At 55.1% G+C, this 26,080-nt stretch overlaps 1 protein-coding gene across 1 annotated transcript in view; it reads right to left on the minus strand.

Annotated features, from left to right (window-relative positions):
- CAOG_09133 (hypothetical protein) overlaps positions 1 to 26,080 on the minus strand; it is a gene marked incomplete at both ends in the record, with an annotated part of 39,869 nt that continues 13,789 nt past the window's right edge. Inside the window, 2 exons of the mRNA XM_011272541.1 lie at positions 1 to 24,830; positions 24,874 to 26,040. Coding sequence (XP_011270843.1) covers positions 1 to 24,830; positions 24,874 to 26,040 — 25,997 coding nt within the window. The remainder of the gene's footprint in view (positions 24,831 to 24,873; positions 26,041 to 26,080) is intronic.

A 26,080-nucleotide genomic window follows, 5' to 3' on the forward strand; every position in this document is an offset into this window, starting at 1 on the left:
TTAGAGACCAAACAGCGCCTCCCAGAAGGTCGGGGGCTTCCAGTTCGGAGGCTTCCATGCATTAGGATCTGACTTGCATGTTTCGCCGACCACAACCTTCTTGTTGATGTCCACGCAGTACTTGTGACAGACAATTTCAGTGGGCACGTCCTTCACGTACATGGCGCACGAGCTGTAACTCCATTTGGACACGAGCTTGTTCATCGTGGTCCTGGCCGCCTTGCACAAGCAGAACTCGCTGACCATACCGTTGGCATCTTTGCAAGAGGACTTGATGCTCGGGTTGTCCAGCACAAAGTCGGGGATCATGAGGTCGACCTGCAGGACGGACGGGTTGTAGATCATGGCCGCCTTGAGAGTGCGGACGACAGCATCCGATCGCGTGCTGAGACCATTCTGATCCACCCAAACAGTCATGTTGCCTCGAGTAGTGTGGCCGTGCAGCTCGTAAACATACTGCCAAACAGGAGTGGGATTCTGAGAACCAAAGAGTGGCTTGCTCTCAGATTGCTGTGTGCCACCAGACTCGACCGTTTCAATTGGCTTGGTGTAATTGGCCTTGAACACCTCTGCAAACGTGGTATACATCTCGCTCGTTTGCAAGCAATTGTTGGTGGAACAAGCCCGGTTGATCGTAATGTTGTTTTCGCCGACGCTCAAATGGGCGTTCTGAAGGGACGCGTCCAAGGGCACGTTGGACACAAAGTTGAAGCAGTTGGTCTCCTTCTTCCAGTAGGTCGGACCCCAGGACCAGCGCGAGCACGTTGTCAAGTAGCACTTGTCCCAGGCGTCAGCCAGAGACGCGTTTTTGCCACCATACTTTGTGGAATACACCCTGTACACCTTCTTGTACAATTCAAGGCGCCGAGGGCACGATTCTGCGCAGAATCCAGAGAGCGATGCGGTGGTACAATAGTTATCAGCGAGAGAAATGTCGTTTCCACTGTCGGCAGCACGTTGACGATCAGGATCGGGCGTCAGCTTGCCATCCCAGCTGCCCTTCCGGGTCAGCTTCAGGAAGTAGCAACAACGCCACGAATTGCAACCGCCGAGAGAGCCAATCCAAACATCCAGGATCGGGTTGCTTGGGACATAGTTGGTGGTTCCGAAAATACCAGTGGATCGGCAGAACGGCGTGATGGACTTGTCGCAGTCAGTGTTGAGGTACATGGTCACGTTTCCTTTGAGTGCCGTTCGCTGGCGAGGTCGGACAGTGGTGCAATTGAGAATGCCATCGGGCATCACAAAGGCATCGGTCGGCCACGAACGCAAGTCAGTGTCCACGTTGCAAATGTGGTTTTCGGACTGAATGTACGCACGAGGAATGATACCAGCAAAGAGAACAGTGCCGTTGACGTAGCGAACCGACTGGACATCCATGACAAACACTTCAGTCACAAAGTTCTTGGCGACCATGATATCATAGACTCCGGCCTGACGGAAAGTCAGCGTGATGTTGACAGCACCAATCGAAATCGAAGCCCCACGAGTGGTCTTGCCAAACTCCCAAGCAGCGTCGGTACCGCAACCTGTAAAGCCTCGTGTAGGCAGCTGAACCACTGCTGTGCGAGACGCGGAGGTGGAATCGCCCGAGAGGGAGACGACAATGGGTCGGTAGGCAGTGTACTTGCAGCCGGCTTCCGAGCGCGCATCGCCGCCACTGCCGAACGTCTCAGTGTTTTCATTCAAGTAACGAGGCTGCGAATAGGCCGAACACATGTAATCCGTGGTCAATGCTGGAGTTCCAGCGACCGTGTAGATGCCTGCGCCTGACTTTTGGTCCAAGCCAAAGTTGGTCTTGCCGAGAACACCGTCGGCGCCCACCTTGCGGACACAGATGGCGCATCGCATAAACTTGGCAACCTTGAAATTGGAGAACGGCACTTCCACGCGGGTCATTTCGAGATCCTCCTCGTTTGCCAGCCAGGGATTGACCGAGCCACGCTCACCAAAGCAGTTCATGGTGATTTGTGCATCTGGCGGGGTGTAGTAGACGTCGGAAGTAGGCTCCAGCAGACGAGTCACGCAGCGGAGGCAGTACGCGTCATTCTCTTCGTTGTAGGCCATGGTTCGGTTCATGACGAGCGTCACATTGAAGTTGTGGTCACGACGCAATGCCCAGAGGTTGAACTCGTTGCTGAACGACGCCGTCATCGAGGTGATGTTTGGTCCGGCAGTAAGCACGCTGTCAGCGCCCTTCTTGGGGAATGTGATATCCACCCGAAGCGGAGCGCCGGCAAACGTACAGCTGCCCTCGATCTTGAACTTGGTGACCATCTTGGTGGGGGTTCGAGGGTTGGCTGGAGCGTACGTGATTGTGAATGCCAGAGATCCGGGGCCACAGTAAACTGGGCCGAGATGAAGGGACGTCTGCATGAGCACGTAGGCGTAGAGATTGTTGAGCACGCCAAAGTCGTTGAACGACCAACGAACGGTCTGCACACCGAGAGCAGTCCACATAGAGCCACCATCACCCAACGGGAGCGAAAAGATGTTAATGTCAATGCTGAGCAGCGTGTAGACGAGTGCGCGGATGGTCAAGAATCGGTTGGGATTCGAAACATCGACCGTCGTGACGTAGCCAAAGACCGAGCTGTTGCGGTAGGCCGTTGCGGGGAAGGGAACAAACACGCTCACATCAAACGCGCTACCGCCCGGATCGGCAAAGCGCGCTTGGCCAGTAATCAAACCAGAGTAGACACGCTGCTTGGCTTGGCCAACACGAACGGTGGACGAGTTCAAGTCCATTTCGACAAAGTTGATGGCCAGCCGTCCACTGAACAGCGACAGCTGGTCCACTCTCAGCGTCATACGGAAACTCTCCATGCTGCCTTGGACCACCTGGAAGTTCAGCGCCTTGACGTAAATCTTGCTCAAGTCACCAAGCAAGCCATCTTCAGGGAAGGAGCTCGAGAGCTCACTGGCCAAGACGCCAAGCATGGCAAGCGGCGTCAGACGCTTCGTCGACGTGTCGGGCAGAATGAGAACGACAGGTGTGCCCGCATAGATGCTGCCATTGTACGACGTGGAGAGCGGGAAGGGAGCACGGATGCCAAACTCGACAGCTCCGCTGCCAATCGACACAAAGCCTTGAACATAGCCCTCGTGGATTGGTTGAACACACTTGCACGCTTGCTGTTGAATGTACTCGTAATTGAGCTTGGAGGGCTCGTAGAATCGACGGACGCGAAGGGCAATGCCGTAAATGGAGAGCTTGCCGTTGAAGAAACTCCAAGGATCGGTCATTTCGATGGTCAGATTGAAGGCCACACGCGAGAGCGCGCCCGTAAACTTGAGCGAAAGCTCAGTCAAGGCGAAAGCATCCAGGGCCTTCGGACCTTCAGTCCCGAGGTTGAGCTCGCCCGCAGTCAGCACGGTCAAAACGCGCGCTACGGTCAGCGCCTGCGGATCGTTGGCAGGGGGCAGCACAAATGCAATCGGAGGAGCCAGCAGCGGTGTCATCGGGAAGTAGACAGTGGACGACACTGGCGTGCCAGCCAAAACCAAGGTACCACTCACAAAGCCCTTGATCTTGGATGTAAACACTGAATCTGGAGCGCCGGTTTGCTTGGTCGGATCAACGCCAAAGGAGAACAAACCAGTGTGGTTGTACGAGAAATCCAGAACGGAACGAGCAATGCTAAAGACAGCGTTGGAATCGCCGTTGGTGAACGAGAACGGCTCGAGCATTTCAATGCGGATGGAGAAGGTTTGGAACGAGGAGACTCCGGTCGTTGGATTGCGCACAAAGCCGACTTGGCATTGGGTCACTGCAAAGACGTTCAGAATCTTTTGCACGTCAAAGCCCTCGCCAAAGACGCCGCCGCTGCCAGAGCCGCCTTCGAAGAACTGCTTGACACTTTGAGCCAGGTCGCCGACGAGGGTGTAGAGATGACCGACAGTAAACGCCCGCTCTGGCACCGTTGCCGGGGGCAACGCGAACGTCACAGGGTTTGTGGCGGTAATCGGGAAGGGCACATTCAGGCCAACCTCCGCGGTGACTTCTCGCGAATTGGACACGCTCTTGAAGGCAAAGACACCGCTCACATAGCCCGTCAAGGAAGTCGCAGGAGGCTCTCGAGCCACATAAAGGACATACGACTTGAGCGACGTGCTGGTACCAAACAGATTCCACGATTGCGTCGACTGCAGCATCACCCGGAACATGGTCAGGTTTGAAGAGGCCGTGTCAAACGCAAAGGTGAACTGCGTGACGGCGGTGGTGCGGATGATGCCAGTCGCGATATCCAGACCAGGAATGGGAGACTGAATGAGCGACTCGAGACCGGGCAGGAACGATGTGATAAACACATCCACCGTCAGCGCGTTGCCGGCGTTCGACACCTGCGGCAACAAGAACTTTGCTGGATTGGCGGCGCTCATGCGTTTCGGCGCGGTCGAAGAACCGTAGGGAATGCCAAGATAAACACGGACGGGCAATGCATTTGTGCGCTGGAACAGAATGGTGCCAAAGAGACTGCCTTGGTAAACGGCCAAGCCACGTGCATCACGGAACATTTCGACAGAGAAGGCGAAAAAGTCGATGGAAACTCGAGAACCAAAGACAGTCCACGGCTCGGTCGACACGATGGAAATGTTGAGTGACGACAACTGCGATCGCGTTTCGACTTGAGCAAACCCAAACTCGCAACGAGCAATCGCAAGTGATCGGATCGCCGGCATACCAGGAAGGTCGGTTGGGATGTCAATGGAATCCGTGAAGAGGCTCAAAATGTCGCCCAGCGTGATGAGTGCGCGCAGACGAGTGGAGAGCGTGCTGCGCTCAATCTGACCAAGAATCGGCAGCTGCTCCACAGAGGTCATCTGGCCGACGTTCACGCCAGAAATGACGACTTCGGGCATAAGCACGTACGCAGGCTCGGGCAAACGGAATGGCACGCTGATGCGCACAGGCTTGTCGCGCAGCAGAATCGTGCCGCGAATGCGACCGCCATAGACGGTGGCGTTTGCAGCGTTGACAAACTTGGTGATAAACACGCTGAACGAAGGGATGGCAAGCTTGGCGCCCGTGTCCACAGGAACCAGGTTCCAGCGTTCGGTGGCGACAATCTTGAAGGCAAAGCCTTGGAGCGAGTTGGTAGCCGTGAAATTGAGGTTCATCTCAGTGATGGCAAACGCCAGCAGATTGGGCAAGCCAGGAACCGCAACCAGTGACTGGAGGGGAGCCGTATCGATGCCCACGGCATTCAGCAAGTCGGTAAGCTGCAGGGATCCCTGCAAAGCGGCTTTGACATCGTTGGCGGAGGGAATTGCCACAGCACTGGTTGCGGTCTCAAACAGCTGGTCGACGGGCTTGCCAAACAGACGAATCGAAGGGAGCACGAACGTCGCTTGCTGGTTGGGCAAATTGAACGGAATGTTGGCGCCAAGAACCTTGCCAGAGATCACCAGGCAGCCCTTGACGCGGCCGTACCATTTGTTGACGGCGCCGACTTTCGTCATGCCAATGTTGAAGCCAAAGAACGGAACGGTGAGCTGCGAGCGGCCAAGAATCTTCCACTCTTCTGTCAGGATGACCGTAATCGAGGCGCTCTGAAGGCCGCGGGATGCAGGACTCGATGTGATGGTCATGTTGATGTCAATCTCGGTCACGCCGAACGAGCCCGGGTTGAGACCACCAATGTCAAAATCGACAGCACTCGACAATCCCATCGACGCGAGCAGTTGGCCAATGGTGAGAATGCTGGCTGACTGAGTTTGCAGCTGCGATTGGACGCGCTGAATCTCCGTCAAAGTGCTCGGAATGTATGTGGCCACGGTCGAGTTGGCACCAAAGTAATTGTTAATGTCCACGCCGTCAATCACCACCTCAGGAAGAATAATCGAGATACTCTCCGGGAGGTTGAAGGGAACACGAACAGTCACCATCACAGTGTTGATCAACACAGTGCCTTGCACAAAGCCAGAGTACGATTTGGCCATTGTAGTCAGGTTTGACGTGGAAACATAGAGGGCAAAGCCGAGCGTCTCGATCGTGAGCGCAGGTTGAAGAGACCATGGCTGCGTCATGAGCATGGCAACTTGCAAGCTCAGCAGTCGGCCAAATCCGGACGATGTCGCGTTGAACTCGACGCCAAAGTCAGTGATGGCAACGCTCAAGATCGGGGGCATGCCAGGAATACTGCCGACGGCACTGTTGAGGGCAGCAGTGTCAAGCCCGATACCACTTCCAAGGGCATTCATCATGGTTCCGAGAGTGAGCAACTTGCCCTGGCCAACAAGGTCGCGAATGTCGCCAACCATATCCTTCAGATCACGGTCGGTGCGCGGCATGAGTTGTCGGACGCGGGACTTCATATCCGCAACCGCTGCTCGGGCCTTGGTTGCAGCCGCGTCGGCAAGGGCAGACAGCGAGGCATTGGCGAGAATGGCAGGATTGAACGCGGTCAAGTCATCCATGCCAAACAGCTTGCTGATATCGACGCCGCCAGCAACCAGCCGCGGCAGAATCAGCTCAACTTTTTCGCCAGGAATGCCGAAAGGAACACGAGCAGAGACGACAAACGAGTCAACCGCGATGGTGCCGGCGACAGCGCCAGAGAACGACCTGCTTCCATACGCGTCAGTGTTCAAAGCAACGGTAAAGGAGAAGGCTGTCACGCGCAGAGTCGAAATGATCGTCCAGGGCTGCGTCGCAAGCACAGTGACGCCAAGGGTCTTGAGCGAACCAAGCGAGCTGCCGTTCGAGTTTTGGAACTCGAGCTTAAAGTCCATCAAGCCAAAGGTAGCAAAGTTGGGAAGACCCGCCGTGTTCGTATTGAGCGACGCGGAGGTCAAGCCAGGAACAGAAAGGGCATCGACGATGGTGCCAAGCGTCAGAACCTTGCCCGAGGTGGCAGCGGTCAGATCAGCAGCAAACTTGTTGGCTTCGTCGATGGTCTGAGCGACAACCTGTCGAATCTTTTCACGCGCCTGCTTCTTTGCGATAGCCAGCTGACTGGCAGCCTCGGCTTGAATCTGGGCAACAATGGCGGGTGCGTCGTTGATCGTCTTTGCAAGGTCTGACAGCGAAGTGGAGACCTCGTCTGGAATGCCAAACGTTTCGCGAATGTTTCGACCGCCAATTGTAATCTCGGGGAGGATGAACTGCATCTTCTCGCCGGGGAGATTGAAAGGAACGCGAATCGTAAAGAAGAACGTGTTCAACTGCACGGTACCAGAAACGGCGCCTCCGAACGACAGTGATCCGTAAACATCGCGTGTCAGCTGCAGTCGCAGGGCGAAGGAAGTGACCTTGACGTTCGCGTAAACGGTCCAAACCTGGGTGTAGACAATCGTCACACCGAGCTTGTTGAAGGAACCGAGACCAGTCGAATTCGATGTTCCAAATTCGCAAACAAAATCGGTCAATCCAAAGGCGGCAAAGTTGGGTAGACCAGCGACGCCTGGGTTGAGGGTGGCCGAAGTGAACCCGGAAATCGACAGCGAATCGACGATAGAGCCGAGAGTAAGGACCTTGCCTGCAGTCGCGGCAGTCAAGGCCGCATTCATCTTGTTCAACTCTTCAATCGAGCGAGCCATCAACTCCTTGGCCTTGGAACGAGCAGCGGCCTTCGCAGCTTCCAGCTGTTTGGCAGCCTCAAGCTTCAACGAGGATGCAATGGTGGTCAGGTTGGAGGTTGCAATGCTCTCCAAATGGCCAACAGCCGACTGCGGGACAACGCCAAAGAAGTCGTTCAAGCTGGCTCCAAAAACGGACACATCGGGCAAAACCAGCTCAAATCGCTCACCAGGCATGTTGAACGGTGCGTACACGGAGACAACGATATCTGACAAAGCAATTGTGCCAGACACGGAGCCAAAGAACGTGCGAGCGCCATAGCCGTCGGTGGACATGCCAAAGCGAACGGCAAATGCCGTCACTTGGAGCTGACCATAGACAGTCCATGGCTGGGTGGCAAGAATGGTGACATTCAGCCCAAGCACACTGCCAAAGCTGGTGGCACCACTGTTGTTGAACGCTACATTGACATCGGTGATGCCAAAGGTCGCGAAATTGGGCAGGCCAGCAACACCAGGGTTCAATGTGCTCGACGAGAAGCCGGGGATGGAGAAGGCATCGACAATGTCGCCAAAGAGCAAGACTTTGCCAGCAGTTGCTGCTTTCAAGTCAGCCGCCAATCTCAGGGCCTCGGCTCGCGTCGACGCCTGCAACTGACGCATGCGATTCTTGGCCTCCGCCTTCAAGTCCGTCAGCTTCTGGAGAGCCTCCAATTTCATCTTGTCAGCAAGGGCGGTCACGTTGGGCAAGGCACTCTGGAGCTCGTCGAGGCTCGGGGTATCGGAAATGCCAAAGACTTGCTTGACGTCCATGCCGAACAATTTGATCTCGGGCAAAACAAAGGAAAGAGTTTCGCCAGGCAAGTTGAATGGAACGCGAGCGCCAAAGACGAACGAGTTGACTGCGATTGTGCCAGACACGGCGCCGCCAAACACGAGTTTGTTGGCTCCATCGGTGTACAACTCGAGTTGCAACGCAAAGGCGAGAACACGAAGACTGCCAACAATGGTCCAGGGCTGGGTTGCCAAAATGGTGATGCCGGCGCTCTTGATGCCACCAAAGCCGGTCGAGCTTTGATTGCGGAACTCGATATGGAAGTTGGTAATGCCAAACATTGCAAAGTTCGGCAAGCCTGGCACACCAGGATCCAGAACGGACGCCGTAAAGCCATCGATGCCAAGCGAGTTGACCAAGTTTCCGAGCAAAAGCACCTTGCCATTGGTGGCTTCTGCAATGTTGGTCACAAGGTTTTGAGCAGCAGTGACACCAGCAGGAAGGAGAGATCGCATGCGTTCTTGAGCGGCCTTCTTGGCCTCCAGCGCCGCGTCCTTGAGCTTGGATGCAGCAGCGGCCGGCAGCGCGCTGAGATCTTGCACCGATGCCTTTTCGGGGATGCCAAACAGAGAATTGATGCTCAGGCCATTCACAGTAACCTGAGGAAGGACAAACTCGACGCGCTCATTGGGCATGTTGAATGGAACCGCGGCTCCAAAGACAAACTGCCCAATGGAGATCGTTCCAGAAATTCGGCCGTAGAAGGACGTTTGGTTGGACGAAACAGTACGGAAACCGAGTAGCAGACCAAATGATCGAACAAAAATGGAACCACTCGGGAGCAGTTGCCAACCTTCGGTCTTGGTGTAGACAATCGTCGCTTGCACGCGGCTGAGGGAAGAGAAGCCAGACGTGTTGGCACCAGCTCGGGGTGCAAACTCAATTTGGACGTCCGTAATGCCAAACAAGGCGAAATTGGGAAGACCGGCAACCTTCGTGTCGAGCGCTTCGGAAGTAACGCCGGGAATGCCGAGCGAAGCGACCAAATCGCCGAGAAGCAAAACGCGATTCTCGGTAGCAGCCTTGATTGCAGCAACTCGAGCATCAAGCTCTGCGGAGGTACGGGCAACCAGTGCTCGAGCACGCGACTTGAGCGCAGCTTTCGCTTCTTCAGCAACACGGCGCGCCTCGGCTTCGATCTTTTCCGCAAGCAAACGAGCCTCGCCTTGCAAATCACCAAGGGCCTTTGCAGCAGCGTTCGCGTCAAACTCGAGGGTCTTGTCAGCCGCGAGGCCAAGCATTTCATTAATGTTCATGCCAAACACTTCGACCTTGGGAAGGATAAACTCGACTTGAGCGCCGGGAACATTGAAGGGCACACGAACACCAAAAGTAAACTTGTTGTTGATCAACACGCCACCGCTAATGACGGCAGAGAACCGACGGATGCCGCCTGTTTGATCAAGCCGAAGCATGACGCCAAACTGCGAAACCCGGATCAACGTTGTCGTCGGGACGAGGTACCATGGTGTCGTCGATGAATAAATGATGGTGACAGAAAGCATCCGCAGCCCATCCAAGCCAGGGGGAGCCGTGGCGTTAGAGGTGGCATTGGAGGTGGCAGGAGCGGCAAACTCAACTTGGAAGTTGGTAATGCCAAAGTCAGCAAAATTCGGCAAGCCAGCAACGCCAGGATTGAGGCTCGCTGACGTAAAACCAGGAATGCCGATCGCTTGCACAATCGTGCCCAGCTTGAGAACTTTGCCGTCCGTGGCGCTAACAAGCGCAGACATGCGATTATTGAGTTCCTCCACACCCTGCGGAAGCATCGATCGCATCCGATCCTTGATCTGCTGTTTGGCCTCTTCGGCGCGTCGGCGCGCTTCAGCCTCAACTCGGACAAGAGCATCCGACGCCTTCTCTTTCAAGTCGTTGAGCTTTTGACGCGCAGATTCGGTCTCAAGCTCGAGCGGAGTGCCCGCCGGAAGACCCAGCATGTCATTCACGCTAACGCCCAAAACTTCCACCTTCGGGAGAATGAACTCGACGCGTTCGCCAGGGATGTTGAAAGGCGCACGAACACCAAAGACAAATTTGTCGACTTGAATTCCTCCACTGAGAACACAGGAGAATTTGCGCCCAAGCGGTGCAAAGTCGACGCGCAGTTTCAGGCCAAACTGCGTCACGCGGATGAGCTTGCTGGGCGTCAGGAACCAAGGATCGGAAGACGCGTACAAAATAGTGACACCCAGCGTTCGCAGACCGGCCATGCCGCGCGCCGAGCCTGAAGTGCTGTTTTCTTGTGCCATGAACTCGACAAGAATTTCAGTCAAACCAAACATGGCAAAGTTCGGGAGACCAGCAATGCCCGTGTTCAGATCGGAACTGGAGATGCCGGGCAAGCTGAGCGCATCAACGAGTGAGCCAAGAAGAAGAACTTTGCCGGCAGTGGCGGCCTGCAGAGCAGCCGCGCGCGTTTCGAGCTCAGCTTGAGACGTTGCGAGAAGCGAACGCATGCGTTCCTTGACCGCTAACTTTGCTTCCTCAACGCGGCGCTTAGCCTCCGCTTCCACTTGCGCGGCCAACTCAGCGGCCTTTCCAGTTAAAGATCCAACAGCTTGGGCCAAGGTCGCTTGATCAGGCAGTTTAACGGGAAGGCCGTCAGTCGGGAGACCGAGCAACTCGTTCACAGACATGCCGAGCACTTCGACCTTGGGAAGAATAAATTCGACAGACTGGCCTGGCATCATGAACGGCACGCGGATTGCAAACGAGAAGGATGACACGAGAACACCGCCGCTCAGCACGCCAGAGAACTTGCGCCCTGCCGCTGTCTGGTCCATGCGGAGTGTCAAGCCAAACTGCGTCACACGGATGCCAGTACCAGGAGTCAGGTACCAGGGAGTTGAGCCGCCATAGATGATTGTCACACCCAGCGTGCGCAAGCTATTGAATCCGGTGGAAGCGTTGCCCGCGAACTGAATCACCACATCCGTCAAACCAAACTCGGCAAAGTTGGGCAGGCCTGCAATGCCAGTGTTGAGTGCAGAAGAATCAAATCCGGGAATGGCCAAGGCGTTCACAAGGGTGCCAAGATACAGCACGCGACCTTGAGTGGCAGCCACAAGAGCTTGGGTGCGTGTGTCAAGTTCGGCTTGAGTGGTCGCGAGCAACGAACGGACACGTTCCTTGGCCTGCTGTTTGAGTTCCTCCACGCGTCGACGCGCTTCGGCCTCCAGCTGCGCAGTAAGCTCAGCAGCGCGGCCGCGCAACGAGCCAACAGCATCTTGAAGAGACGGTGCCGTAACGGTTTCCGCAGCAGGCAACCCAAGAACATCATTGATAGAGACACCAAACACCTCAATCTTCGGAAGAATGAACTGGGCCGACTGATCAGGCATATTGAAAGGAACGCGAACACCGAAAGTGAAAGTCGAGACGGTGATGCCACCGCTAACCATGCCCGAGAAAGTCAATCCGCCGGGCGAGGAAATTTGTACTTGCAAGCGCAAGCCAAACTGAGAGATAGCGATGTTTTTGCTCGGGGTCAAGTACCAAGGCGCAGCAGAAGCGTACACGATGGTGACGCCGGCGTATCGAAGCCCGGCAAGGCCTCCACCCTTGGTGTTGTTTCCTTGCGAGAATTGCAATGAAACATCTGTGATGCCGAACAGCGCAAAGTTCGGCAAACCAGCGACGCCAGGGTTGAGCATGCCCGACGAAAATCCGGGGACGGCAATCGCATCAACAAGCTGGCCGAGAGTCAAAACGCGACCCGCAGTGGCGGTTGCCAAAGCTTGAGCACGGGTTTCCAGCTCCGCGGCACTTCGAGCCAGGAGCGAACGAGCGCGTTCCTGAGCTGCTTGCTTGGCTTCCTGCAGGCGGCGGCGCGCTTCAGCTTCAACTTGCGCGGCAAGCTCGGCTGCTTTGCCTTGGAGATCGGCAGCAATTTGCTCAACAGCGACTGTAACTGGCTCTGACTCCGATGGGAGGCCGAGCAAATCGTTGATGCTGTAGCCGAGAACTTCGACTTTGGGAAGAATGAACTCGACTGATTGACCAGGAATATTGAACGGGACACGAATGCCGAACGTGAACGTCGACACGGTAATGCCACCGCTCACAACACCGGAAAACTTGAACGATCCAGCGATTTGATCGAGACGGAGGGAGATGCCAAAGGACGAAACAAACACTGAACCTGATGGGATGAGCTTCCAGGGATCCTTCGCGGTGTAAATGATGGTCACACCAAGAGCACGAAGCGCTTGAACCGCCGAAGAGTTGGTGCTGTTTTGAGAGTAATCGATCAAAACATCGGTGATACCAAACATGGCGAAATTCGGCAAGCCAGCAACGCCAGGATTCAACGTCCTGGAATCAAAGCCAGGAATGGCGATAGCATCAACGAGGTCACCGAGAAGGAGGATCTTGCCACCGGATGTTGCCTCAACGAGGGCAGCAGCACGGGTTTCGAGCTCAGCCTTGCCACGAGCCAAAAGCGCACGAGCACGCTCCTTAGCCTGTTGCTTGGCCTCCTCAATACGACGACGTGCTTCAGCCTCAACTTGGGCAGCCAGCTCCGCAGCCTTGCCCTTAAGGTCAGATGCAAGACGCTCGACATTCTGCTGAGTGGCTTCGACAGGGGAACCGTCGCTCGGCAATCCAAGGAGTTCGTTCACATTGTAGCCGAGAATCTCAAGTTTCGGCAAAATGAACTCAATGTTCTTGCCAGGCATGAAGAACGGAACACGGACTCCAAACGTAAACTGATTGACAGTGATGCCACCGCTGACCATGCCGGAGAACTTGCGGCCACTTGAAGTCTGATCAACACGAAGGGTGACACCGAACGACGAGACAGTAATGTTGCCGCTGCTAGTCAGCTTCCAGGGCTGCGAGTTCGTGTACACAATCGTGACACCGATGGTACGAAGACCAGCAAGAACCGATGAATTGGTGCCGTTTTGCTGCGAGTAGTCGATGATGATGTCCGTCAAACCGAACAAAGCAAAGTTCGGCAAACCGACAATGCCAGGATTCAGAGTGGACGAGTCGAACCCAGGAATGCCAATAGCATCAACGAGATCACCAAGAAGGAGAACCTTGCCGCCGGATGTTGCCTCAACTAGTGCAGCAGCACGAGCATCAAGTTCGGCCTTGCCGCGAGCCAAAAGCGCACGAGCACGCTCCTTGGCCTGTTGCTTAGCCTCCTCAACGCGGCGACGAGCTTCAGCCTCAACTTGAGCAGCCAGCTCAGCAGCCTTGCCCTTAAGGTCAGATGCAAGACGCTCGACGTTCTGCTGCGTCGCTTCAACAGGCGAACCGTCGCTCGGCAATCCAAGCAGCTCATTCACGTTGTATCCAAGAATCTCAAGCTTCGGCAAGATAAACTCAATGTTCTTGCCAGGCATGAAGAACGGAACACGAACGCCAAACGTGAACTGATTGACAGTGATGCCACCGCTGACCATGCCAGAGAACTTGCGACCGCTGGGAGTCTGATCGACACGCAGCGTGACACCGAACGATGAGACAGTAATGTTGCCGCTGCTAGTCAGCTTCCAGGGCTGCGAGTTCGTGTAGACGATGGTCACTCCGATGGTGCGAAGACCAGCAAGAACGGACGAGTTGGTGCCATTTTGCTGAGAATAATCAACGATAATGTCCGTCAATCCGAACAGAGCAAAGTTCGGAAGACCAACAATGCCAGGGTTGAGTGTGGACGAGTCGAATCCTGGAATGCCGATAGCATCGACGAGATCGCCGAGAAGGAGAACTTTGCCACCCTTGGTTGCTTCAACAAGCGCAGCAGCACGAGCATCAAGTTCCGCCTTGCCACGGGCCAGAAGAGCGCGAGCACGCTCCTTGGCTTGCTGCTTGGCCTCCTCAATACGACGACGTGCTTCAGCCTCAACTTGAGCAGCAAGCTCAGCAGCCTTGCCCTTAAGGTCAGACGCAAGACGCTCGACGTTCTGCTGAGTGGCTTCAACAGGCGAACCGTCGCTCGGCAATCCAAGCAGCTCGTTGACATTGTAGCCGAGAATCTCAAGTTTCGGCAGGATGAACTCAATGTTCTTGCCAGGCATGAAGAACGGAACACGAACGCCAAACGTGAACTGATTGACAGTGATGCCACCGCTCACCATGCCAGAGAACTTGCGACCGCTGGGAGTCTGATCAACGCGCAGCGTGACACCAAATGAGGAAACAGTGATGTTGCCGCTGCTCGTCAGCTTCCAGGGCTGGGAGTTCGTGTACACAATCGTGACACCAATCGTACGAAGGCCAGCCAGAACGGACGAGTTGGTACCATTCTGCTGAGTATAGTCGATGATAATGTCCGTCAAGCCGAAAAGAGCAAAGTTCGGCAAACCAACAATGCCGGGGTTCAAAGTGGACGAATCAAATCCGGGAATGCCAATAGCATCGACGAGATCACCGAGAAGGAGGACCTTGCCACCCTGAGTTGCTTCAACAAGCGCAGCCGCACGAGCATCAAGTTCGGCCTTGCCACGAGCCAAAAGCGCACGAGCACGCTCCTTGGCCTGTTGCTTGGCTTCTTCGATACGGCGACGCGCCTCAGCCTCCACTTGAGCGGCAAGCTCGGCCGCCTTGCCCTTAAGGTCAGACGCAAGACGCTCGACATTCTGCTGAGTGGCTTCGACAGGTGAACCGTCGCTCGGCAATCCAAGCAGCTCGTTGACGTTGTATCCAAGAATCTCAAGCTTCGGCAAGATAAACTCAATGTTCTTGCCAGGCATGAAGAACGGAACCCGAACACCAAACGTGAACTGATTGACAGTGATGCCACCGCTCACCATGCCAGAGAACTTGCGACCGCTGGGAGTTTGATCGACACGCAGCGTGACACCAAATGAGGAAACAGTGATGTTGCCGCTGCTAGTCAGCTTCCAGGGCTGGGAGTTCGTGTAGACGATGGTCACTCCGATGGTACGAAGACCCGCCAGAACCGACGAATTGGTGCCGTTTTGTTGCGAGTAATCGATGATGATGTCCGTCAAACCGAACAGGGCAAAGTTCGGCAGACCGACAATGCCAGGATTCAGAGTGGACGAGTCGAACCCAGGAATACCGATGGCATCCACAAGATCGCCGAGAAGGAGAACCTTGCCGCCCTTGGTCGCTTCAACGAGGGCAGATGCACGAGCATCAAGCTCAGCCTTGCCACGAGCCAAAAGCGCGCGAGCACGCTCCTTAGCCTGTTGCTTGGCTTCCTCAATACGACGACGCGCTTCCGCTTCAACTTGGGCGGCCAGCTCCGCAGCCTTGCCCTTCAGGTCAGACGCAAGACGCTCGACGTTCTCTTGAGTCGCTTCGACAGGCGAACCGTCGCTGGGCAGGCCAAGAAGCTCATTGACATTGTAGCCAAGAATCTCAAGTTTCGGCAGGATGAACTCAATATTCTTGCCAGGCATGAAGAACGGAACTCGAACGCCAAACGTGAACTGATTGACAGTGATGCCACCGCTGACCATGCCGGAGAACTTGCGGCCACTTGGAGTCTGATCAACACGAAGGGTCACACCGAACGACGAGACAGTAATGTTGCCACTGCTAGTCAGCTTCCAGGGCTGCGAGTTCGTGTACACAATCGTGACGCCAATCGTACGAAGACCAGCAAGAACTGACGAGTTGGTGCCATTCTGCTGCGTATAGTCGATGATAATGTCCGTCAAACCGAACAGAGCAAAGTTCGGAAGACCAACAATGCCAGGGTTGAGAGTAGACGAGTCGAACCCAGGAATGCCAATAGCATCAACGAGATCGCCGAGAAGGAGAACCTTGCCACCCTTGGTCGCTTCAACGAGGGCAGATGCACGAGCATCAAGCTCAGCCTTGCCACGAGCCAAAAGCGCGCGAGCACGCTCCTTAGCCTGTTGCTTGGCCTCCTCAATACGACGACGTGCTTCAGCCTCAACTTGAGCAGCAAGCTCAGCAGCCTTGCCCTTAAGGTCAGATGCAAGACGCTCGACATTCTGCTGAGTGGCTTCGACAGGGGAACCGTCGCTCGGCAATCCAAGGAGTTCGTTCACATTGTAGCCGAGAATCTCTACCTTCGGCAAAATGAACTCAATGTTCTTGCCAGGCATGAAGAACGGAACGCGGACTCCAAACGTGAACTGATTGACAGTGATGCCACCGCTCACCATGCCGGAGAACTTGCGGCCGCTGGGAGTCTGATCGACACGCAGCGTGACACCAAATGAGGAAACAGTGATGTTGCCGCTGCTAGTCAGCTTCCAGGGCTGCGAGTTCGTGTACACAATCGTGACACCGATGGTACGAAGACCAGCAAGAACCGATGAATTGGTGCCGTTTTGCTGCGAGTAGTCGATGATGATGTCCGTCAAACCGAACAAAGCAAAGTTCGGCAAACCGACAATGCCAGGATTCAGAGTGGACGAGTCGAACCCAGGAATGCCAATAGCATCAACGAGATCACCAAGAAGGAGAACCTTGCCGCCGGATGTTGCCTCAACTAGTGCAGCAGCACGAGCATCAAGTTCGGCCTTGCCGCGAGCCAAAAGCGCACGAGCACGCTCCTTGGCCTGTTGCTTAGCCTCCTCAACGCGGCGACGAGCTTCAGCCTCAACTTGAGCAGCCAGCTCAGCAGCCTTGCCCTTAAGGTCAGATGCAAGACGCTCGACGTTCTGCTGCGTCGCTTCAACAGGCGAACCGTCGCTCGGCAATCCAAGCAGCTCATTCACGTTGTATCCAAGAATCTCAAGCTTCGGCAAGATAAACTCAATGTTCTTGCCAGGCATGAAGAACGGAACACGAACGCCAAACGTGAACTGATTGACAGTGATGCCACCGCTGACCATGCCAGAGAACTTGCGACCGCTGGGAGTCTGATCGACACGCAGCGTGACACCGAACGATGAGACAGTAATGTTGCCGCTGCTAGTCAGCTTCCAGGGCTGGGAGTTCGTGTAGATGATGGTCACTCCGATGGTGCGAAGACCAGCAAGAACGGACGAGTTGGTGCCATTCTGCTGAGTATAGTCGATGATGATATCAGTCAAACCGAACAGAGCAAAGTTCGGAAGACCAACAATACCAGGGTTGAGTGTGGACGAGTCGAATCCTGGAATGCCGATAGCATCGACGAGATCGCCGAGAAGGAGAACTTTGCCACCCTTGGTTGCCTCAACGAGTGCAGCAGCACGGGTTTCAAGCTCAGCCTTGCCACGAGCCAAAAGCGCGCGAGCACGCTCCTTGGCCTGTTGCTTGGCCTCCTCAATACGACGACGCGCCTCAGCCTCAACTTGGGCAGCAAGCTCAGCAGCCTTGCCCTTGAGATCCGATGCAAGACGCTCAACGTTCTCTTGAGTGGCTTCGACAGGGGAACCGTCGCTGGGCAGTCCAAGCAGTTCGTTCACATTGTATCCAAGAATCTCAACCTTCGGCAAGATAAACTCAATGTTCTTGCCAGGCATGAAGAACGGAACGCGGACTCCAAACGTGAACTGATTGACAGTGATGCCACCGCTGACCATGCCAGAGAACTTGCGGCCGCTCGGTGTTTGATCGACACGCAGCGTGACACCAAATGAGGAAACAGTGATGTTGCCGCTGCTAGTCAGCTTCCACGGCTGGGAGTTCGTGTAGACGATGGTCACTCCGATGGTGCGAAGACCAGCAAGAACGGACGAGTTGGTGCCATTTTGCTGAGAATAATCAACGATAATGTCCGTCAATCCGAACAGAGCAAAGTTCGGAAGACCAACAATGCCAGGGTTGAGTGTGGACGAGTCGAATCCTGGAATGCCGATAGCATCGACGAGATCGCCGAGAAGGAGAACTTTGCCACCCTTGGTTGCTTCAACAAGCGCAGCAGCACGAGCATCAAGTTCCGCCTTGCCACGGGCCAGAAGAGCGCGAGCACGCTCCTTGGCTTGCTGCTTGGCCTCCTCAATACGACGACGTGCTTCAGCCTCAACTTGAGCAGCAAGCTCAGCAGCCTTGCCCTTAAGGTCAGACGCAAGACGCTCGACGTTCTGCTGAGTGGCTTCAACAGGCGAACCGTCGCTCGGCAATCCAAGCAGCTCGTTGACATTGTAGCCGAGAATCTCAAGTTTCGGCAGGATGAACTCAATGTTCTTGCCAGGCATGAAGAACGGAACACGAACGCCAAACGTGAACTGATTGACAGTGATGCCACCGCTGACCATGCCAGAGAACTTGCGACCGCTGGGAGTCTGATCGACACGCAGCGTGACACCGAACGATGAGACAGTAATGTTGCCGCTGCTAGTCAGCTTCCAGGGCTGGGAGTTCGTGTAGATGATGGTCACTCCGATGGTGCGAAGACCAGCAAGAACGGACGAGTTGGTGCCATTCTGCTGAGTATAGTCGATGATGATATCAGTCAAACCGAACAGAGCAAAGTTCGGAAGACCAACAATACCAGGGTTGAGTGTGGACGAGTCGAATCCTGGAATGCCGATAGCATCGACGAGATCGCCGAGAAGGAGAACTTTGCCACCCTTGGTTGCCTCAACGAGTGCAGCAGCACGGGTTTCAAGCTCAGCCTTGCCACGAGCCAAAAGCGCGCGAGCACGCTCCTTGGCCTGTTGCTTGGCCTCCTCAATACGACGACGCGCCTCAGCCTCAACTTGGGCAGCAAGCTCAGCAGCCTTGCCCTTGAGATCCGATGCAAGACGCTCAACGTTCTCTTGAGTGGCTTCGACAGGGGAACCGTCGCTGGGCAGTCCAAGCAGTTCGTTCACATTGTATCCAAGAATCTCAACCTTCGGCAAGATAAACTCAATGTTCTTGCCAGGCATGAAGAACGGAACGCGGACTCCAAACGTGAACTGATTGACAGTGATGCCACCGCTGACCATGCCAGAGAACTTGCGGCCGCTCGGTGTTTGATCGACACGAAGGGTGACACCAAATGAGGAAACAGTGATGTTGCCGCTGCTAGTCAGCTTCCACGGCTGGGAGTTCGTGTAGACGATGGTCACTCCGATGGTGCGAAGACCAGCAAGAGCGGACGAAGTGCCATTTTGCTGAGAATAATCAACGATAACGTCCGTCAATCCGAACAGGGCAAAGTTCGGAAGACCAACAATACCAGGGTTGAGTGTGGACGAGTCGAATCCTGGAATGCCGATAGCATCGACGAGATCGCCGAGAAGGAGGACCTTGCCACCCTTGGTTGCTTCAACAAGCGCAGCAGCACGAGCATCAAGTTCCGCCTTGCCACGGGCCAGAAGAGCGCGAGCACGCTCCTTGGCTTGCTGCTTAGCCTCCTCAATACGACGACGCGCCTCAGCCTCAACTTGGGCAGCCAGCTCAGCAGCCTTGCCCTTGAGGTCAGACGCAAGCCGTTCGACATTCTGCTGAGTGGCTTCGACAGGGGAACCGTCGCTCGGCAATCCAAGCAGCTCGTTGACGTTGTATCCAAGAATCTCAAGCTTCGGCAAGATAAACTCAATGTTCTTGCCAGGCATGAAGAACGGAACTCGAACGCCAAACGTGAACTGATTGACAGTGATGCCACCGCTGACCATGCCAGAGAACTTGCGGCCGCTCGGTGTTTGATCGACACGAAGGGTGACACCAAATGAGGAAACAGTGATGTTGCCGCTGCTAGTCAGCTTCCAGGGCTGGGAGTTCGTGTAGACGATGGTCACTCCGATGGTACGAAGACCCGCCAGAACGGACGAGTTGGTGCCATTCTGTTGAGAATAGTCAATGATAATATCCGTCAAGCCGAACAGGGCAAAGTTCGGAAGACCGACCATTCCGGGATTCAATGTGGACGAATCAAATCCGGGAATGCCAATAGCATCGACGAGATCACCTAGAAGGAGAACCTTGCCACCCTGAGTCGCTTCAACAAGCGCAGCAGCACGAGCATCGAGTTCAGCCTTGCCGCGTGCCAGAAGCGCGCGAGCACGCTCCTTGGCTTGCTGCTTGGCCTCCTCAATACGACGACGCGCTTCCGCTTCAACTTGGGCGGCCAGCTCCGCAGCCTTGCCCTTCAGGTCAGACGCAAGACGCTCGACGTTCTCTTGAGTGGCTTCGACAGGCGAACCGTCGCTGGGCAGGCCAAGAAGCTCATTGACATTGTAGCCAAGGATCTCAAGTTTCGGCAGGATGAACTCAATATTCTTGCCAGGCATGAAGAACGGAACACGAACGCCAAACGTAAACTGATTGACGGTAATGCCACCGCTAACCATGCCAGAGAACTTGCGACCGCTGGGAGTCTGATCGACACGCAGCGTGACACCGAACGACGAGACAGTAATGTTGCCGCTGCTAGTCAGCTTCCAAGGTTGCGAGTTCGTGTACACGATCGTGACACCGATAGTACGAAGTCCTGCAAGAACGGACGAGTTGGTGCCATTCTGCTGAGTATAGTCGATGATGATATCAGTCAAACCGAACAGAGCAAAGTTCGGCAGACCGACAATGCCAGGATTCAGAGTGGACGAATCAAATCCGGGAATGCCAATAGCATCAACGAGATCACCGAGAAGAAGAACCTTGCCGCCGGACGTCGCTTCAACGAGCGCAGCAGCACGAGCATCGAGTTCAGCCTTGCCGCGTGCCAGAAGCGCGCGAGCACGCTCCTTGGCTTGCTGCTTGGCCTCCTCAATACGACGACGCGCTTCCGCTTCAACTTGGGCGGCCAGCTCCGCAGCCTTGCCCTTCAGGTCAGACGCAAGACGCTCGACGTTCTCTTGAGTGGCTTCGACAGGCGAACCGTCGCTGGGCAGGCCAAGAAGCTCATTGACATTGTAGCCAAGAATCTCAAGCTTTGGCAAAATGAACTCAATGTTCTTGCCAGGCATGAAGAACGGAACACGGACTCCAAACGTAAACTGATTGACAGTGATGCCACCGCTGACCATGCCGGAGAACTTGCGGCCACTTGAAGTCTGATCAACACGAAGGGTGACACCGAACGACGAGACAGTAATGTTGCCGCTGCTAGTCAGCTTCCAAGGTTGCGAGTTCGTGTACACGATCGTGACACCAATCGTACGAAGACCAGCAAGAACGGACGAATTGGTGCCGTTTTGCTGACTATAGTCGATGATGATGTCAGTCAAACCGAAAAGAGCAAAGTTCGGCAGACCAACAATGCCAGGATTCAAAGTGGACGAATCAAATCCGGGAATGCCAATAGCATCAACGAGATCACCGAGAAGGAGGACCTTGCCGCCCTTGGTCGCTTCAACGAGGGCAGATGCACGAGCATCAAGCTCAGCCTTGCCACGAGCCAAAAGCGCGCGAGCACGCTCCTTAGCCTGTTGCTTGGCCTCCTCAATACGACGACGTGCTTCAGCCTCAACTTGAGCAGCAAGCTCAGCAGCCTTGCCCTTAAGGTCAGATGCAAGACGCTCGACGTTCTCTTGAGTGGCTTCGACAGGCGAACCGTCGCTGGGCAGGCCAAGAAGCTCATTGACATTGTAGCCGAGAATCTCAACCTTCGGCAAAATGAACTCAATGTTCTTGCCAGGCATGAAGAACGGAACGCGGACTCCAAACGTAAACTGATTGACAGTGATGCCACCGCTGACCATGCCAGAGAACTTGCGGCCACTTGGAGTCTGATCAACACGCAGCGTCACACCGAACGACGAGACAGTAATGTTGCCACTGCTAGTCAGCTTCCAGGGCTGCGAGTTCGTGTACACAATCGTGACGCCAATCGTACGAAGACCAGCAAGAACTGACGAGTTGGTGCCATTCTGCTGCGTATAGTCGATGATAATGTCCGTCAAACCGAACAGAGCAAAGTTCGGAAGACCAACAATGCCAGGGTTGAGTGTAGACGAGTCGAACCCAGGAATACCGATGGCATCGACAAGATCGCCGAGAAGGAGAACCTTGCCACCCTTGGTCGCTTCAACGAGGGCAGATGCACGAGCATCAAGTTCGGCCTTGCCGCGTGCCAGAAGAGCGCGAGCACGCTCCTTGGCTTGCTGCTTGGCCTCCTCAATGCGGCGACGTGCTTCAGCCTCAACTTGAGCAGCCAGCTCAGCAGCCTTGCCCTTGAGGTCAGACGCAAGCCGTTCGACATTCTGCTGAGTGGCTTCGACAGGGGAACCGTCGCTCGGCAATCCAAGCAGCTCGTTGACGTTGTATCCAAGAATCTCAAGCTTCGGCAAGATAAACTCAATGTTCTTGCCAGGCATGAAGAACGGAACCCGAACACCAAACGTGAACTGATTGACGGTAATGCCACCGCTCACCATGCCAGAGAACTTGCGACCGCTCGGTGTTTGATCGACACGAAGGGTGACACCAAATGAGGAGACAGTAATGTTGCCGCTACTGGTCAGCTTCCACGGCTGCGAGTTCGTGTACACAATCGTGACACCAATCGTACGAAGGCCAGCCAGAACTGACGAGTTGGTACCATTCTGCTGAGTATAGTCGATGATAATGTCCGTCAAGCCGAACAGAGCAAAGTTCGGCAGACCAACAATGCCGGGGTTCAAAGTAGAAGAATCGAATCCGGGAATGCCGATGGCATCGACAAGATCGCCGAGAAGGAGAACCTTGCCACCCTTGGTCGCTTCAACGAGCGCAGCAGCACGAGCATCGAGTTCGGCCTTGCCGCGTGCCAGAAGAGCGCGAGCACGCTCCTTGGCTTGCTGCTTGGCCTCCTCAATGCGGCGACGTGCTTCAGCCTCAACTTGAGCAGCCAGCTCAGCAGCCTTGCCCTTGAGGTCAGACGCAAGCCGTTCGACATTCTGCTGAGTGGCTTCGACAGGGGAACCGTCGCTCGGCAATCCAAGCAGCTCGTTGACGTTGTATCCAAGAATCTCAACCTTCGGCAAAATGAACTCAATATTCTTGCCAGGCATGAAGAACGGAACTCGAACGCCAAACGTAAACTGATTGACAGTGATGCCACCGCTGACCATGCCAGAGAACTTGCGGCCGCTCGGTGTTTGATCGACACGAAGGGTGACACCAAATGAGGAAACAGTGATGTTGCCGCTGCTAGTCAGCTTCCAGGGCTGGGAGTTCGTGTAGACGATGGTCACTCCGATGGTACGAAGACCCGCCAGAACGGACGAGTTGGTGCCATTCTGTTGAGAATAGTCAATGATAATATCCGTCAAGCCGAACAGAGCAAAGTTCGGAAGACCGACCATTCCGGGATTCAATGTGGACGAATCAAATCCGGGAATGCCAATAGCATCGACGAGATCACCTAGAAGGAGAACCTTGCCACCCTGAGTCGCTTCAACAAGCGCAGCAGCACGAGCATCGAGTTCAGCCTTGCCGCGTGCCAGAAGCGCGCGAGCACGCTCCTTGGCTTGCTGCTTGGCCTCCTCAATACGACGACGCGCTTCCGCTTCAACTTGGGCGGCCAGCTCCGCAGCCTTGCCCTTCAGGTCAGACGCAAGACGCTCGACGTTCTCTTGAGTGGCTTCGACAGGCGAACCGTCGCTGGGCAGGCCAAGAAGCTCATTGACATTGTAGCCAAGGATCTCAAGTTTCGGCAGGATGAACTCAATGTTCTTGCCAGGCATGAAGAACGGAACACGAACGCCAAACGTGAACTGATTGACAGTGATGCCACCGCTCACCATGCCAGAGAACTTGCGACCGCTGGGAGTCTGATCAACGCGCAGCGTGACACCAAATGAGGAAACAGTGATGTTGCCGCTGCTCGTCAGCTTCCAGGGCTGGGAGTTCGTGTACACAATCGTGACACCAATCGTACGAAGGCCAGCCAGAACGGACGAGTTGGTACCATTCTGCTGAGTATAGTCGATGATAATGTCCGTCAAGCCGAAAAGAGCAAAGTTCGGCAAACCAACAATGCCGGGGTTCAAAGTGGACGAATCAAATCCGGGAATGCCAATAGCATCGACGAGATCACCGAGAAGGAGGACCTTGCCACCCTGAGTTGCTTCAACAAGCGCAGCCGCACGAGCATCAAGTTCGGCCTTGCCACGAGCCAAAAGCGCACGAGCACGCTCCTTGGCCTGTTGCTTGGCTTCTTCGATACGGCGACGCGCCTCAGCCTCCACTTGAGCGGCAAGCTCGGCCGCCTTGCCCTTAAGGTCAGACGCAAGACGCTCGACATTCTGCTGAGTGGCTTCGACAGGTGAACCGTCGCTCGGCAATCCAAGCAGCTCATTCACGTTGTATCCAAGAATCTCAAGCTTCGGCAAGATAAACTCAATGTTCTTGCCAGGCATGAAGAACGGAACACGAACGCCAAACGTGAACTGATTGACAGTGATGCCACCGCTGACCATGCCAGAGAACTTGCGACCGCTGGGAGTCTGATCGACACGCAGCGTGACACCGAACGATGAGACAGTAATGTTGCCGCTGCTAGTCAGCTTCCAGGGCTGGGAGTTCGTGTAGACGATGGTCACTCCGATGGTACGAAGACCAGCAAGAACGGACGAGTTGGTGCCATTCTGCTGAGAATAGTCGATGATGATGTCCGTCAAACCGAACAGAGCAAAGTTCGGAAGACCAACAATGCCAGGGTTGAGTGTGGACGAGTCGAATCCTGGAATGCCGATAGCATCGACAAGATCGCCGAGAAGGAGAACTTTGCCACCCTTTGGTTGCCTCAACGAGCGCAGCAGCACGAGCATCAAGTTCGGCCTTGCCGCGAGCCAGAAGCGCGCGAGCACGCTCCTTGGCTTGCTGCTTGGCCTCCTCAATGCGGCGACGTGCTTCAGCTTCAACTTGAGCAGCCAGCTCAGCAGCCTTGCCCTTAAGGTCAGACGCAAGACGCTCGACGTTCTGCTGAGTGGCTTCGACAGGCGAACCGTCGCTCGGCAATCCAAGCAGCTCATTCACGTTGTATCCAAGAATCTCAAGCTTCGGCAAGATAAACTCAATGTTCTTGCCAGGCATGAAGAACGGAACACGAACGCCAAACGTGAACTGATTGACAGTGATGCCACCGCTGACCATGCCAGAGAACTTGCGACCGCTGGGAGTAATGATCGACACGCAGCGTGACACCGAACGATGAGACAGTAATGTGCCGCTGCTAGTCAGCTTCCAGGGCTGCGAGTTCGTGTACACAATCGTGACTCCAATGGTGCGAAGACCAGCAAGAACGGACGAGTTGGTGCCATTCTGCTGCGTATAGTCGATGATAATGTCCGTCAAACCGAACAGAGCAAAGTTCGGAAGACCAACAATGCCAGGGTTGAGTGTAGACGAGTCGAACCCAGGAATACCGATGGCATCGACAAGATCGCCGAGAAGGAGAACCTTGCCACCCTTGGTCGCTTCAACGAGGGCAGATGCACGAGCATCAAGTTCGGCCTTGCCGCGTGCCAGAAGAGCGCGAGCACGCTCCTTGGCTTGCTGCTTGGCCTCCTCAATGCGGCGACGTGCTTCAGCCTCAACTTGAGCAGCCAGCTCAGCAGCCTTGCCCTTGAGGTCAGACGCAAGCCGTTCGACATTCTGCTGAGTGGCTTCGACAGGGGAACCGTCGCTCGGCAATCCAAGCAGCTCGTTGACGTTGTATCCAAGAATCTCAACCTTCGGCAAAATGAACTCAATATTCTTGCCAGGCATGAAGAACGGAACTCGAACGCCAAACGTAAACTGATTGACAGTGATGCCACCGCTGACCATGCCAGAGAACTTGCGGCCGCTCGGTGTTTGATCGACACGAAGGGTGACACCAAATGAGGAAACAGTGATGTTGCCGCTGCTAGTCAGCTTCCAGGGCTGGGAGTTCGTGTAGATGATGGTCACTCCGATGGTGCGAAGACCAGCAAGAACGGACGAGTTGGT

Source organism: Capsaspora owczarzaki (genome assembly GCF_000151315.2).
Source record: "Capsaspora owczarzaki ATCC 30864 unplaced genomic scaffold supercont2.16, whole genome shotgun sequence".
NCBI classification, from domain to species: Eukaryota; class Filasterea; order Ministeriida; family Capsasporidae; genus Capsaspora; species Capsaspora owczarzaki.